This window comes from Pygocentrus nattereri, chromosome 8 (assembly GCF_015220715.1).
Source record: "Pygocentrus nattereri isolate fPygNat1 chromosome 8, fPygNat1.pri, whole genome shotgun sequence".
NCBI classification, from domain to species: domain Eukaryota; kingdom Metazoa; phylum Chordata; class Actinopteri; order Characiformes; family Serrasalmidae; genus Pygocentrus; species Pygocentrus nattereri.
Genome location: NC_051218.1, coordinates 12,365,005 through 12,381,133, shown reverse-complemented (window position 1 = coordinate 12,381,133; position 16,129 = coordinate 12,365,005). Strand labels below are relative to the sequence as shown.

Genomic DNA, 16,129 nt, shown 5'->3' with positions numbered 1-16,129 from the left:
AGTATTAATGTAGTAACTGTTGACTGATCTTAGTAGTTCTCCTCATTGTGTTGGTATGAACAACTGTAAGGCACAACTGGTGTCATTTTTGTAAATTATGTAGTGAATGATGTCAGTAATAACTTGACCATAATTCAGCACTGGGAACACCTAGAACATTTGAACACAGGTTTTCTTAAGGCTACTTAGAAATAATAACTCATTCAAATAAAAATGATTTTTAAAAGCTGTAAAAAGTGTACTTAAACATTACTATGAATACTGTGTTAAGTTCTTTATAAACAAACATAACTTCCAGTTCCAGTTACTTCCAGAAGTAGAAATAGAAAGTAACGTAACATGTAGGTAAACATAATGGGTCATTTATTGATGTGAGGAAGATCATAGAATACAAAAATGAAGTCAATCCCTTTTTCATTTTCAAATACTAAATTTGTAGGGTTCTGTAAATGGTACTTGAGGGTTTTTTCTTTCTTTACATTTTGTGGCCTCCCTGGCCAGTCAGATTTTTCTTGTATGTTCTGTTAGTAATTATAGTAATACACACATGGACAAAATGGTTGGTACCCTTCCTTTAAAGTGAGAAAAACCCACAATGGTCACTGAAATAACATAAAACTGACAAAAGTAATAATAAATAAAAAAAATACTGAAAATCAACTAATGAAAATCAGACATTGCTTTGAATTGTGGTTCAACAGAAAAAAAAAAACTAATGAAACTGGCCTCAACAAAAATGATAGTACCATTAACTTAGTATTAGTTGCATCTTTTGAGGCAGTCACAGCAATCAAGTAATTTCTGTAACTCTCAGTGAGACTTCGGCACCTGTCCACAGGTACTTTGGCCCACTCCTCGCGAGCAAGCTGCTCCAGCTGTCTCAGGTTTGCAGTGTGCCTTTTCCAGACTGCATGTTTTAGCTCCTTCCACAGATGTTCAGTAGGGTTTAGATAAGGGCTCATAGAAGGGCACGTCAAAATAGTACAATGCTTTGCTCTCAGCCATTTTTGGATGTTTTTAGCTGTCTGTTTTGGGTCATTATTCTGTTGGAGGACCCATGACCTGCGACTGAGACCAAGCTTTCTGACACTGGGCAGCACATTTTGCTCCAGAATGCCTTGATAGTCTTGAGATTTCATTGTACCCTACATAGATTCAAAACACCCTATACCAGATGCAGCAAAGCAGCCCCGAAACATAACCAAGCCTCCTCCGTGTTTCACAGTAGGTGTGTAGATGTACATACGTACAGGTATGTAGGTTCACAGTAGGTGTTCTTTTCTTTGTATGTCTCATTTTTGTGTCTGTGAACATAGAGCTGAAGTGCCATAAAGCTCCAGTTTTGTCTCATCTGTCCAATGAACATTCTCCCAGATGCTTTTTGGCTTGTCAATATACATTTTGGCTAATTCCACTCTCACTTTTTTATGATTTGCTTTCAACGGTGGTTTCCTCCTTGATTGTCTTCCATTAAGTCCACTTTGGCCTAAACAGCGACAGGTGGTACGATCTGATACTGATGTACCTTGAACTTGGAGTTCATCTCTAATCTCTTTGGAAGTTGTTCTGGGCTCTTTGGTTACCATTCATATTATCTGTCTCTTCAATTTGTTATTCATTTTCCTCTTGCAGCCACGTCCAGGGAGGTTGGCTACAGTCCCGTAGACATCAAACTTCTGAATAATATTTGCAACTGTAGTAACAGGTACATCAAGCTGCTTGGAGATGGTCTTATAGCCTTTACCTTTATCATGTTTGTCTATAATTTTCTTTCTAATCTCCTGGGACTAGAAACTCTCCTGAAACTCTCTCCTTACCTTTCTGCGGTCCATGTTCAGTGTACACACCAGATACCAAACACCAAGCACAGTGACTACTTTTCACCCTTTAAATAGGCAGACTGACTTATTACACGTTTGAAGACACCTGTAATGCTAGTTACAGGATACACCTTAGTTTAACTATGGTCAAATTATTTTCCATCTTTCCTAGGGATACCATAATTTTTGTACAGAAAGAAATAAAATGGAGATAGAAAAGTGCTTCACCTGTAGTTTGCATGGCATGGCACTGCATCCACGAACTCTTAATTAACTTATTCAGGCCATGACCTTTTGACAGTTGTATTTTCTTACAAATTTAAAACTCATTTTGATTTAAGAATAGATGATCTATAATGATAGATGCAGTTACTATTATCAGCCACTTGCCTCAGAAAGAGAATGAGAAATTAATAGCTTTGGCATATGGTTGTTCAGCAGCCTGACTTTAGGCTTTAGGTAGACTTGACAAGCTAAACATTCCCCCATAGAGTCAGGTGCCTGAAACTATAGCAGGCCACAGAAGCATTTGCATAGCATCATCACTAGGGGGAAGCAAATCCCATATCCCTCTTCAGCAGGTCAGCTACTCTTGATAACGGGCACTGTTGGGATGTAGATGGTAAACAGTCTAGCAATGCTATGGTGAATCCCTGAGGAGAAATAATTCCACATGGTGTAATTCTAGTGGGCATTTGCTGTTGATTACATCACTTTATGGAGAATAGTCTCATCAGTCTCATGGATATTGTTCCACCAGTGTCAGCGTCAGCATTTTGCACTTATTTGGCAGTGCTGACGTTAATGTGATATCTCAGCCCTGTAAAAGTGCATAGGGTTTATTATTTCGCCCATCATCTCTTCTAAAAGTGCCATAGAGAAAGGCAATGATTTGTTAATGTTTGAACAGTCACGTTTTAAGCAGGCAACATATTATTCCAGCAGTCATCCTCCTTGATCCAGGCAATCCTAATGGAGGTTAATCACATGGTGAAGGCTGGAATAGAGACGTTTGATTAAGTATTCATTCACAGATTCAGGGAGTTGGCCTATCCCTTCTCTTGCCACAAGTGCATTCTTTCATAGCCACAGTTGAGGTTTACATAAGCTTTATATGCCACTGGCAAAGATACTATTATAGTGCGGTTTAGTTTCAAATAAAGTTATATAAATAATGTGATTGGCTGAGCCATGTTTCAAGTTGCTGTAAATGTCTCACTATGTGCATACCTAAGATCACACTGTGATGGCCAAAATATTAAAAACCATTCTGCTGTTGTTGAAATAAACTATGGTTGTGGAACATAGTACTGATGAATTTGGCCAGGCATCAGCCTGCATCTCAGTATTTTTATTCAGTTAGGGAAAATAAGGTACAAATATACCCCCCTGGGAAAGTGAAAGTAGTGTATCTTTAAAACTAAACTTTGTTTTTGTATGTAATATTTATAATGGTGAATTAATAACAATTTTCTTTGGGGACTATTTGGCTGCACAACAACCTGCTTGTATCTCGCCAAGAATGGATTTTAAAAAATACATTTTGGCCAAAACCTTATCTCAGAGCGGTCATAAAACAGTGTCTAGAACGTCACCTAGCACAATTGTAATCATTTAATGTAATAACTTTTAGAGACTTTCAGACATCTGGTTCCTGTCAACACCACTCAGAACAATTCTGCCTCTAAGTTTCTCTTGAAAGGAGAATTTCACATCAAACCACATTCACGTTTTGAAAAATCTGTGGAATTCCCCTTGAAAAGTCATGAGAAGAAAGGACAGGGAAGGAGAGCAAGTAAAATAGAGGAAAAGAGAAGGGAAGGAGTTTGTGTGACAGCACACTGATTCATCCCTCCCTGTGGCTGCATTGATCGACTGGCCGCTGGGGCTTGGTGTAAAAGCGTGAGGATTAACAGACTGTCTAGAGGTAATTAATTTGGATGCTGGAATGGACTTCTCAGGACTGCTAAGTGTGCACTGATCCAATGGCCAGGAAAGAAGCAAGGCTGCACAAGTGCTTGCTTGCACCTCTGTATTAACACACGTACGCTTACTCAAATGCTGTCACTGAAGTGTGGTTATGCTTATCGCTGTGCTGCGTCCTTGTAAGTTGGACAAAGACACAGTGTAAAGTGCTACTTTAGCAGTTACATAAAGGTTCTTTTATTCTTTTTCTCACATACACAACAATGCCTACACAACAAACTTGTCCTTATGTGGTCCTGTAGTAACACGGTCACCTTTACATCAAGAATTGATGCGCCCTCAGGCAGTGTTTAGTAAGATATTGTGGCTCAGAAGCACTGTTACATCAGATGACTCTGAAACCTCTGAGGTACTACTTAGGAGTGCACCATTATGACAACAATGATAATTGCAATTAGGCTGTTTTTAGTGATAATGCGATTGCAATTATTAAATTAAGATTAAAAGTGGTGTGTTTCATTACTTCAGAGACTGTTCTACAGCAGCACCTATGATTTGTCAGGCTACATGAACAGCTGCAATTTTCTGAAAAGCTCTAAATATGATCTTTGCTGAAAAAAAATTGGTTGTGCAGCAGGCATGTTGCTAAATTGAATATATTCATTTCTGCTTTTTTGCTAATTGGAGTTAACTAATTGCAGATTTCCAGAATTGCAATTTAGACAATATGCTGTTAATTTGTGCAGTCTCTGTACGACATCAGTGTACACGGTATCAGTGCTCTTGTAGTGGAAATCAAGTCAGTATCTTCTGAATATATCATGATAACCACCTGTTTATTTGAATTTGTGTACTGTAAGTTGTCAACTGAGTGCATTTGTTTGACGTTGCTGTGTGTACTGCATTTGTGGTCCAATAATGAATCACTTTCCTATTGAATTTGCCATTTAAAACAGTGCAATTTTCAAATAACAGAAGCTTAAATTGTACTTTTGTCTTACAGTATTCAGCATTGTCTTACATTTTACATAGGGAAATTGAACTTACTAATGCAGATTTTATGAACTGGCTTTCTAACAAGGAGACTTGGAGCATAATTTATAGAAGATAATTGCATTTAAATTGCAGTTAACAGAATTGGGCAGAGAAATTGCAGTTTTCACCGAATCTTTCAGCTGTAATTATTTTCTTATTTAAGTATTTCTGTGAAGGCTGAAGAAGGCCTCACACATGCCCTAGACTAATTGCAAATTACAAAAGTTTCTGGTGCACTGTTATTACCTTTGACCTACACCATACATAGACACTTGATCACCCAACATTTTGTTTTAACTCATGGGTATTATAGGGAATTTCATCAATTTTACAAAAAATCTGCAGAACTCATTCTTGAAGATGTAACCATGGTTATGTAGAGAAATTGATATGAACTGCTCCAATATGGAGAGTCAGAATTTTTCAAGGCATTGGTGCCAGAAGCAGTTTTCTGAGAATTTTACAAAAAGCTTTTAAATATATATTTTTAAAAATCCATTCATGGTGGAGAAGTACATGCAGGGTGTTGCAAGACAAAATAGTACATAAAGAAACTTTATTTTACCAGTAGTTTACAATTATAAACTGTACATATAAAACTTAGACAATGCGTAGGTTAACTGGTCATTTTGGATAGTGAAGAAAATAATTTCCACTGTAGACCCACCACTGGCAAAACTACTGTAAAAATGTCTATAGGTTTCTCCACAACACCCCATTTCACACCAAAACACCCCAAAAGATGTTTACATCTTATCAATTGAATTATGAAAGAATTAGTGGAATTCTTCTTTAATATGGAGTTTGTCCTCTCCTTTTGTGACTGTATTCTTTGTTGAACGCTTTACACTAGATGTTGAAATGTTGCTGTGCGGATTTGATTACATTCAGTCACAAGAGCAATAGTGAGATAAGATGTTGTGGGATTAGTGTTGGGTGATGAGTTCTGGATCACAAATGTTTGCAGGGCTTAATACCCTAGCCAACATTTAACATTAGGCGTGGTGATCTTTAGGTTCTTAAGTGTCTCATTCTGTTAGCAGTGTTTTTCTATTGAAATTATTCAAGCTGTCTTTGGGCAGCTGAATGCCTGTTTCAACAATGCATGCACCTTAACTAACCTAACGAAGTGGATGTCTAGATAATTTTTTCCCTGATGTGTATAGTATTATAAAAGTAGTTGCTGTTTTGAGCCCATTTGTGCAGTTGTTTGTTGCACGGCAGAGGGTTTGAACTTGTCTTCTGTACAGTATTTTCTGTACAGAAAAAAAACTAATAGTGTAATTCAGTATAATGGAAGTTTAAACATGACTGTGTAATTTGTGCATTGTATTACAATGTAAATAATAACCTGCTTATGTTTTCAAGTACTTCAGGGGGTCGAGTGTAGTGTAAGAGCTTGTGCTTACATGAAAGGTAATGTAAAGCTGTCACATTGTGACAGTTATATCTGGTTGGTGTTTTCTTGTTTCTTTTAAGTTAAGCATGTTCTTTTCAGATGAGATATTTGTTAATTAAGAACAAATATACATATTGAGCTTACTCTGCATTAGCTTTGGCTTTATGCATGTAAATGTTGTTGTCTGGAGCCCAAATACCACTAAGAGAAGTATTTGTCCTTATTAAAATCATCAGTATACTTTTTGTAAAATATTTCTAATGGCCAGTTGTCCCTGTGCTGCTTTAAATTTCAGATTGATTGGTTGTGTTAAATTAGTGTCTCCTAATGTATAATTGAAAGCAACCAGGCACAAGACAAGAAAATAGGAAGCTGTCCAAAAGGTTAAATTTTCTTAACTGGCTAAAATTGCCAGTTGCTCTCCCCAGGAATTTTAGGACACTTATCATGAAACCTCCTGAAAAGCTGGAAGTGGGAAAAACAGTTGTGCAGAAAGTGTAACTTATTGAATTACATTAATTGAATTTGTTACGTGTCATCCCCTTTGGGATCAGTTTCAACCATGAATTCTGACTTCAAATGAATTCAGTAATTCCAGTGAGCAGAGCGCTCCTTTGTGTAACTTATTATCCTTTCAGATTAAAACCTTCATTACCAAATTCAGAGTTAAACAAAAACCCAGACTTTATGACTGTAAATAGAGCTTAGAGGCAGTGCGTTCGAGTGTGTACCTGAATACTCACACACATGCAGACATCATTCTTCCCTGAAACTTTGCTGAGAGCAGATCGATCAATAGAAAGAGGGAGAGGGAGGGTGAGGGAGCAGGAGATGAAGGGGTGGGAGGGAGAGGGGAGGACTGTTTGTGTGTCGTTCTCAATAAAGATTGGATTTACAATAACATTGCCTCCACCCCCTGTCCTCTCTCTCCTCCTTCTCACAACATTTTACAGCTCTTGGCTCCCGCTTCTTCCCAATAAAATACACCAAACATAAAATCCACAGGCACTTAGGAACTGTCTTTCTGAGGGGAGGGGTGCAGGGAGGGGTAAACATCCTTTTTACACTACTAAATCCTTCCATCCATCTAACCATTGATCCATCCATCCATCTAGTAAATGAGGGAGGATATACTGTTCCAGGTTGGTTTATTACAATGTGTTGCATCATGAATAGCCAATTGTAAGGCCACAAGTTACACACCAGGCAGTTATGTTCAATAATTTAAGTCAAATTATGAAGCTTCCTTCTAATAGAATTGTTTGTGCTGTCTAATTTCTCTTCATCATTAGCTCAGTTTGTAAATCTAAAGTCCTAATTGCAGTCCATAAGATTAGTTAGGCCTGTCACATTTATTACATAAATGACCTGATAGCAATTTTTTTGATCACAACTTTTAAACTGACCACAGCTGTAAGCTTTCATCATTGTATGTTTACATTGTAGAAAAAAAGAATGTGAATATTTTCCTTTTCATTGTTGGGATGAGACAAATGCATAAATAAATAAAAATAAATCAGTCACTTTTTTTGAGATGTCATAGGTCTTACAAAAACAAAATTAACTTCTAATGTGTGAGTGGTGCTGTAACATCTTAAATTGGATAATTAAGATATAAATAAAGTGAATCAGTCGTTTGATATGAAATACTTGGCTCTAGAAGAACTTACTGTCAGTTGTTCACAGTAGTGAAAGGAACCAGACGTCCTAAGTGTTTAATGTCTTTAAAAGCTACATCAAAGAATTACATGAAATGGTCATGGATGATGCATGAAAGGTCACACTTGATACCTAACACATTGTTTTCCCATAGGTTTGAGATTTTAGCCTATTTAATAGAAGCCATTCATGACAGAGAGACAACTGCAGGGTGTTGTAAGGCCAAAAATCTCAAAATACTTTTTTTCCCACCGATTTTTTATTTTTATTTATTTTTTTTTATCACAGAACTTTTTTTAAGATTTTTTTTTTATCATGCATTTATTATCATTAACATGACTTATAAGGAACATGTTGTAGACATTGTGATACCTGGTTCTTATCACCACTGTAAAGAGATCAATAAGTTTCTCTACAGTGAGCCATGTCACATTAAACCTCCCTGAAAGACTTTTTCATCTCAACGAATGAACAGCTATATAAAATCTTCAACAAAGGATCTTCAGTAGTTCTTACCTAATTAATTGTATGGAAGTTCTGTAAACCATAAAGCTCTGATTTACAAAAGTACTCATTTAGTAATTCATGCTGATATCAGTTGATTGCTTAAAAAGCATCAAACAGAAATTTATATTATCTAATGATATCTTTGTTGTGCTCAGAATTATACTCAGCAGAACATTTGAGCAATGTTGGGTCACTGTACTAGCATATCTGCATTTTGCTCATTTTACTGCATTTGTAAGCATATAAAAGTAAAGGTTAGATTTCTCTTTAATGCTAGTCAAGGTAGATCTAGACTCAGTTTTGATGTTGAATAAATGTTTATGTATCAGCACTGGCAGATGTTTACATAAAATATTGGTTATCACATTTCCCATATCAATGTATTCCCAATTTAATGTTTTTTTTTGTTTAGTTTTGTTTTTTTTAAAAATAAGTAAATCCGAAGTGCTTCTATATCACTAAAAAGAACCCTTTTAGCGCCTTTAATTTGAAGAGTGTATTAGAAGATCGCATGCTTTCACGTTGCAGTCCTGCTGTCTCTCAATAAACTCCAGAGCAAGTCAGGAGGCTTTAAATTGCATTTCCCCTCGTGCGTTTATTTGCGCGACCCCATAACGTCCGCTAAACAACTCTGACAGCACCAGCTTCTTTAGAAAAGGGCTTTTAGGATGTTTCCAATCATCAGGTCGTCTTTGCTCTGTGAAGGAGATTGAATTTGTCATGAATTTGAGGTTTCCCTGTCTCTGTCTTTATTGGCTTTCTCTGATGGAGGAAGATGAGTATTCCGGGCCACAGATAACGGATATTCCAGACCCAGATTCCCAGAAAGGCAGAGGAATGATGCCAGATAAGAGTGACGCCATCTGATGTACTGTTATACTGTAGAACGGAATGGATTTCTCTTTTTTTCACTCTCTCTTTTTATTCCACTGGCACTCAAGATAACAGGGCCTTGTTACTAGGGTTAGAGGTCTTTTTTTTATTTTTATTATATTATTTCTCTCCCTGACTGACACTGGTATTATCTTAAAAGCCGAGTGATGTGACCTGCAGAAATGGCCCTGCAGTTCAAACATTGGAATGAAAGATAAAGTGGAGGAGAATGGAGAAGCACATAGTGCTGTTTTTGGCCCATCTCAGGCAACATGTATGTAATTCACATGGAGGCATGTTGCTCTAACCTGCAGCAAGTGATATTTGTATCACTCATCTTTGGCATGGAGAATACATCCATATGCATATATGGAGAAAAAAAAATATGTAGACATTTCTAAATAGGTCTGAAAATGCATCTTATTTGTCAAAGAGTGTAAGCCATTAAATCTGTTATCTATTGCAAATGAGGCTCAGCATTCTGAGCTCCCAGTTCAGAGCCCTGTCTCACTAGTGTAAGCAAATTTAAAATGAGTTCACACAGAGAAATCTCACATCTCTCAGCGTATGCCACATTGTCGCTAATTGGAAGCCAGGCTTGATGGAGAGAAACAGTTGTCACACGCCTAACAAATTCATCGCAATCAGAGGCGCTTACGAATTTTCACTTGAGTGTGATGCTTTTTTTTTTTCCCCTTTATTCCCCCACTGGGTTTTTCACATTTGGTAAAATGCTTCTTAGTGCAAGTTCAGAGCAGAAAGCTTAGTGTGTTTTGTCAGAAATTAGACCAAAGGATGTGTGCTTTTGAAAAGGCAAACATAAAATAATCAGCAAATGGGCAAATATGGCATTCAGATGTATGTGAGCGTTCCCCAACATCTGGAAAAGTAGACTACTTTCATTGAAATTCTGTTTGATGTATGACATTGAGGAGTCAAGTCTCAGATGCCGAACCGTTTAATGAATGGTATGGTGGTTTTAAAACAAACTCAACGAGTTAGCAGAAAAGTGTGCATAGCAATTATTTTGGGCTTCGTTAAAAGCCTCCCACCCTTTACATTCTCTTCCAATCAATCGCCACTTTAGCTCAAATGAAGGAAGCTTGAATGTTGGTCTTCTCTCAGTCTAATTAGCTTAATTGCCCCAATGTGGTAAATGCAGGAAGAGGACGCATGCTGTTCATCAGGGATGTCTTCAGACGAGTTACGTCTGCAGTTGTGTGACGCTGTTTTCGGAATGTTGTTTGAATGCTCCCAGTTGGGTCTCGCTCAGTACGGTGCAAATTTGCGTGAATTCCCTCAGTCTACTCTTTTGGGACTTGTCAAAAAAATTGGAGGTTTGTCAAGTGAAAGTGCGAATCCCTCGGTTCGGTAAAGTTGTCCCTTTTAGCTGGCCTACAAAAATCATCCAGATATGCAGCCTAGCTTCAGTGTTGTTCATTTTGAATGCATCAAAAAGCTAATCCGTCAACACTGTGCTCACACCAATTAGCCCAGATTAACCGTGTTCTTTTACACATGCACGCAGTCATCTCAAATATATTTGCACATTCCAGTGATGCATTAGACCATATTGTGAGGATCTGCTCCCACCTTTGGCTCTTTAGCACTCTCATATGCTTAATAAGCCTCAATTATTTGACATTGCTGTGAATTATAAATAGCTGAGAAAGATTTTCCCCAATTATCCAGAATTGTCTTAAGTTAAAAAATGACAGGTAGGGAGGAGGTGCAAAAAAAGTCATGGAAATTTGTACACAACTTTTTCCCCCTCGTTCACACTCTGTATTTTTAAAACCCTTCTCAGTCTTAGACGGACACTTGCGCTGCCCCTCCACCCTCATTATATTGATCCATGTGTTGCTTACACAGGCATTACCACACTCTTCAGATTGAAGACATGTCCGCTCTTAAACACACAATCTATTCCCTTTCTGTCAGCCTTACTCACTTGCCCCATTGACACCGGGGCCACACATTCTCCTTGATTTTATTAAGAGGAACTGCATAAGGGCTATATGAACTCACATGGAGATTTCATGTGACATGAAAATGCATTTATTTCTGAAAGCTTAGAAGAAACATTTAACCCTCTTGATGTATTTTATAGGTTCTTGTAAAACTCCAACTAAACACAGAAATGCTGTTCATCACAACTCCTTTTATATATGTATGTATGTATATATATATGTATGTGTATATATATATATATATATATATATATATATATATATATATATATATAGTTCTATAAAGTATTCATATATACTGATGGAAAAACAAGCTGTATTTATTATCCATTGCAGAGAATTTTTCATAAAGAGAAAGAGAAGTGACAGATTCACTATTTGTTCAAATGTCTCACTTTCAAAATGCATCAAAAAGGCAGGTACATTAAAGGGACTAAGTACTACCTTCAGACATTCCTAACACGCTAGCCTTACAAGATGCTCCCTGTTTCTGTGCAGTATGTTGAGTAAAAGATTGTCCAGCGATGTAAAAGACTGTTCTGCTCCACCACTTCATTGTCCACACACAAGATAAAGAGGTCCACAGTGTTGTATTATTTTTTTTTCTCCAAATGTAAGTCCCTGATTTCTTTGTTTTCAGTATCTTAAGGGCATGGATTGATATAGTAGCATTTCTTTTAGATGAGAGAGATGATCGTGACAGAGTTAGGCTCATGGAAATGTTAGCTGACCAATTTTTATGCCCTTTATTGGATTCAGTGCTCATGTTATTCTCCAGAGGCGGGTCCTTTATTGACAGCCCCTTCCCATTAGCTTGCATTAGGTTAGTACCAAATTGACTGCTTTTTCTGTGTCAACCTGTCAGTTTAGTTTGAATCTTCAATTACGAGATGTCTCCCTTTCATGATTGTCTTTAAGAGTGTGGGTTTTTTATATTCTTTGTTTTTGTCTTGTGAAAGAAAACATCGTTTTGATATCTGTAGCATTTTACAGAGGGAGTACTAAATTCACTCATGAATGAATAACTACTTGAAACTCTTTTCATGTGATTAGTGATAAATCCACTGTTCTTTGAAACATAAGACGTCCATTCACCAAATACCTGTATTTTTTTTAATGACAAATTTCTTTGTGGGCATAAAACTCTCCCTTTGCTGTATTTCTTGAAGCCCTCTGCCTTTCTTCTTCTCTCTTTCTCTCTCTCTCTCTTGTTAAAAGAAAAGAAACCCAGTAGCAATTTGAGTTCCTTCATTGTCAAAACCGTTATCACCCCTGTCTGCTCTCTGGGCTGGGAACAAAGTAGGTGCACAGCGTGCGAAAAGAAAAAAAAGATAATAAAGGGAAACCAAAGAGAGACAGAGAGAATGGGGAGAATAAGAACCTATAATCTGAATCACAAACAGAAAAGCAGAGTTGTCTTTTTTCCTTTTTTTTTTTTTCTTTTTCTTGTTTTTGTTGTTGACAGAGTAGGTGTCCCCAAGAATTGAAAGGCATCCTTTTCCCCCAGCACATATATACAGTACAGGTAGTAAAGCTACTATACACATCTGGTCTCTCAGCATACACTTTCTCTTCATGCTAACCATATATGTCCCCTTAACATGATCTAGTTAAAGGAAATAAACAGGTAATCATTGGTACTAAGAAGGAAAGAAAAGTTCACCAAACCTTGGAAATGTTGGATTATGTCAATACCAAGAGTGGTATCTCTGGCACTTATTTGTTAAGTGTTACAAGCATGTTCCAGAGGATCTTTGCCCCAAATTGAGAAACAGATAGACTGGAAATAGACTGAAGGAGGCACAAAGGGTACATTGGACTAGGGGTGTGCCCATTGGAAATTTGCTTCATGATTATACATATGAAAATTAGGTCATTTCATAGTCTTGTCAGAAATGATGTGGTGCCAAGACCCAAAAAAACATGACCTGAATAAATCAATAAAGATAATAAAAGCCCTTCACAGGGTGCATTGGTTTTACACCCAGCTTTGAGTGGTCAGTAATGCATTTTGTTCTTTGTGGAATGGGACCTTTTTAATATATGACCAACAATGAAGTCTGATATTATGTCATTAAAAATTCAGCTGTCCTGAAAAATATTCAACTGTTGATGAATTAACTCTTTAATTGGACAATGCTTTTAACCAAAATTTATAAAGCTTAGGTTATTATGAACAGTTATGGATATGAATGAATATACAGGCTACTTCAGAATCGGCACACCCCTACTTTGGAACCTAGGGTAATGAACAAACCCCTACTCAGCTACGCTGTATTAAACATAGTGACCAGAAAAGATAAGGGATAGTATAAATGGTATCACGTGTAAGCATAATCTATGTCTGGTATTCCTCCTTCTCTGTAACCACGATTGGTCCCATAGCCTGGATTTGCTGTGTGGTTGAGGGTGCTCCTGTAAAGAGTTGTATTATTAGAGGGGAAAATAGTATGAATGTATGTCATGTCCTCAACTTTTGCCTTTGGCTGCAAGGGTTGATGGGCTGCCAGTGGCGTCATCTGGAAACCAGGAGTTCCAATCTCTAAGATTGAGGTGTCTTTAATGGTGCCAGATTCTACATAGTCATCATAATGCTTGGCAACACTACGGGGTCCAACAGCATCTCGTCCATAGACCCCCGTATGATCCTCGGCTGCAAGGTATCCTGCACGATGTCCATACCAGCAGAAGATCCCAAAAATTAAGAACAGGGAAGCACATGCAGTCACCCCTCCTATAATCCCTGCAAGCGGTAAGGCAGCTAGTTCATCCGTACCCTGTACGTCCTGACCCTGGTCAGCTCCAGGCTGAACCTGAGGGTCTGCTGTCTCTGTTCTGGCACAAGCTGGATGCTCATGCTCTGAGTCAGTGTTCAAATTAAACCCCCCTATAATTGATGCCCGTCTTCCCTTGTTGACAACGAGAGGCACCAAGCAGATAATGTAACTTGACTGGGGCTGTAGCTGAGTGAGTAAATACTCTCTGCGGTCCCCTGGGACTAGTGTCTCTGTGATGGACCCCATGGCTGGGCTGTTGCCTAGTCTAAGCCAGGAGAGCCTGAAAGCTGAGGCAGGCTGAGCAGCCTGCCATGTAATATGAACTGTCTCTGGACTTAAGGGCTTTACGCTGATGACCAAAGTTTTGCCAGCAATTTCACCATCACCCCCTAAAGGACTGTCTTGTCCCAAGTCAGGGTACCTGTGTACAGGCCGCCTGGACCTGAGTGTAAAAAGAGAACCCTGGGGAAGTGGAACGGTTGTTGTAGTTGGGGAGTCGGTTGGAAAATCCCCTTTGTCTCTTTTGGCTCCTTCAACTCCCCCCAGTCCATCCACCTCACACTGCTCCATTTGACTTGTGAGGTCCCTAAGGGACCTCCCTCTTACTTTTTCTGGTGCATGACATGTTAGACCCCTCACAGTTACTGATGAACCTCGGACATGCAACCAGTCATGGAGCCAGCGGAGATTACAGCCACAATACCAGGGATTCCCACGGAGAAGCAGCTGTGAAATGCTGTCCAAGTCCCTGAACAAACCTCGAGGGAGTGTTGTAAGGTTGTTGCCTGATAAGTCAAGCTTCTGCAGCCTGCGCATACCATCCAAGGAACCCCTTGGCATGTGAGCCATGGCATTATCCTGCAGGTATAGTCGAAGAAGATGTGTGCTGGGAAGGTTTAAAGGTGGTGATTGAAGGGAATTGCGTACCAGAGAGAGCTCTGTTAAATTAGACAACCGTGAAAATGTGTCGTCAGCGATGCGTTGATTGGCTAACAGGTTCCCATCAAGGAAGAGGCGTCTAAGCGACGTGAGTCCCCTGAATGCGTGTGTTGGAATTGTAGAAATTCGATTGTCATCAAGTCGAAGCTCTTCAAGTGATGATGGCAACCCTGATGGTATACTAGAAAGGTGGTTGCGTGACAGGAAGAGAAGTCGTAACCTTGGATTATTTGCAAATGCCTTGTCCTCAATGCTTACTGTTGATATTGAATTATCATCCATGTGGAGTTTCTCTAGCAAAGGTAAACGTGAGAGAGCAGCTCGGGGTAAAGTTCGTATATTGTTGTCCTGCAGGTGAAGTTCACGTAACGATGGTGGCAGGTGTGTTGGAAAATCATCAAGTTCATTGTCATAGAGATAAACCACTTGAACAGTCATTCGCTGCTCTAAGGATATTGGTAGGCCAGCGTTATCAATTCGATTATTCTGTAAATAGAGAACGGCTGCCGTTAACGGTAAAGGTGGTATGATGCTCAGTCCACGGTCGTTGCAGTAAATGAAACCATCATCACACCTGCATGCTGATGGACAAGGTACATCCCCTTGAAGCTCTGCCTCCCCAAGTGCTGCCTCCGTGATGGCAGCTGTTGCTGCCGCAAACTCCAGCACTTCCACCAATAGTGTTAGGCAGAGGAGAAGCAAGAACAGCCAGTCTCTGAGCTCAATCAGGCTTTCAGCTGCCATAGTGTCACTTAGTTTCCTTCACACTTCTCAGCTGCTCTTGAAACTTTTAGTTTTTGGTGGTAAATCTGTATTTGGGGTAGCACTTTGTAACACGGATCCTCTTCTTCCGCTTGGTCCCTGTAGAGAACAGGACAGTAAGGTAAATAAGAAGTTGCACAGAACAATGCAAAAAAAGATTTTGGCAAATGAAAACGTCTATATATCTAGTATGTCTCCTTATGAGATATCAGATTATTCAACATTTCTAGATTTATTTTTTTACTTGTTTAAAGTTACTTTATCAAGAAAAACTGTCTTGACAGTTTTGCTCTTTTATTGCACTTATCCTTCCTCTTTAAGAATGGAAACTTTTTTTGGAATATTAGGCCATAAAAATAATTATGAAATTCTGATTCTTGGTTGGGTTGAGTATCACTTGGGTTTCATCCCACCCCCAACAACAGTGGGCATGTTATGGCCTTTTCAAGCTTATTCAAGCTA

The 16,129-nt window shown here is 38.6% G+C and overlaps 2 protein-coding genes across 3 annotated transcripts in view; one reads left to right on the top strand and one right to left on the bottom strand.

The window, feature by feature from the left end:
• Positions 1-16,129, top strand: part of macrod1 (mono-ADP ribosylhydrolase 1) — a 111,183-nt gene that overhangs the window by 6,722 nt on the left and 88,332 nt on the right. The gene's annotated exons all lie outside the window — the stretch shown is intronic.
• Positions 12,608-16,129, bottom strand: part of flrt1b (fibronectin leucine rich transmembrane protein 1b) — a 29,432-nt gene continuing 25,910 nt past the window's right edge. The window contains exon 3 of the mRNA XM_017722719.2: positions 12,608-15,766. Within this exon, the coding sequence (XP_017578208.1) occupies positions 13,511-15,649 (2,139 nt within the window). The 5' untranslated portion in view covers positions 15,650-15,766 and the 3' untranslated portion in view covers positions 12,608-13,510. The remainder of the gene's footprint in view (positions 15,767-16,129) is intronic.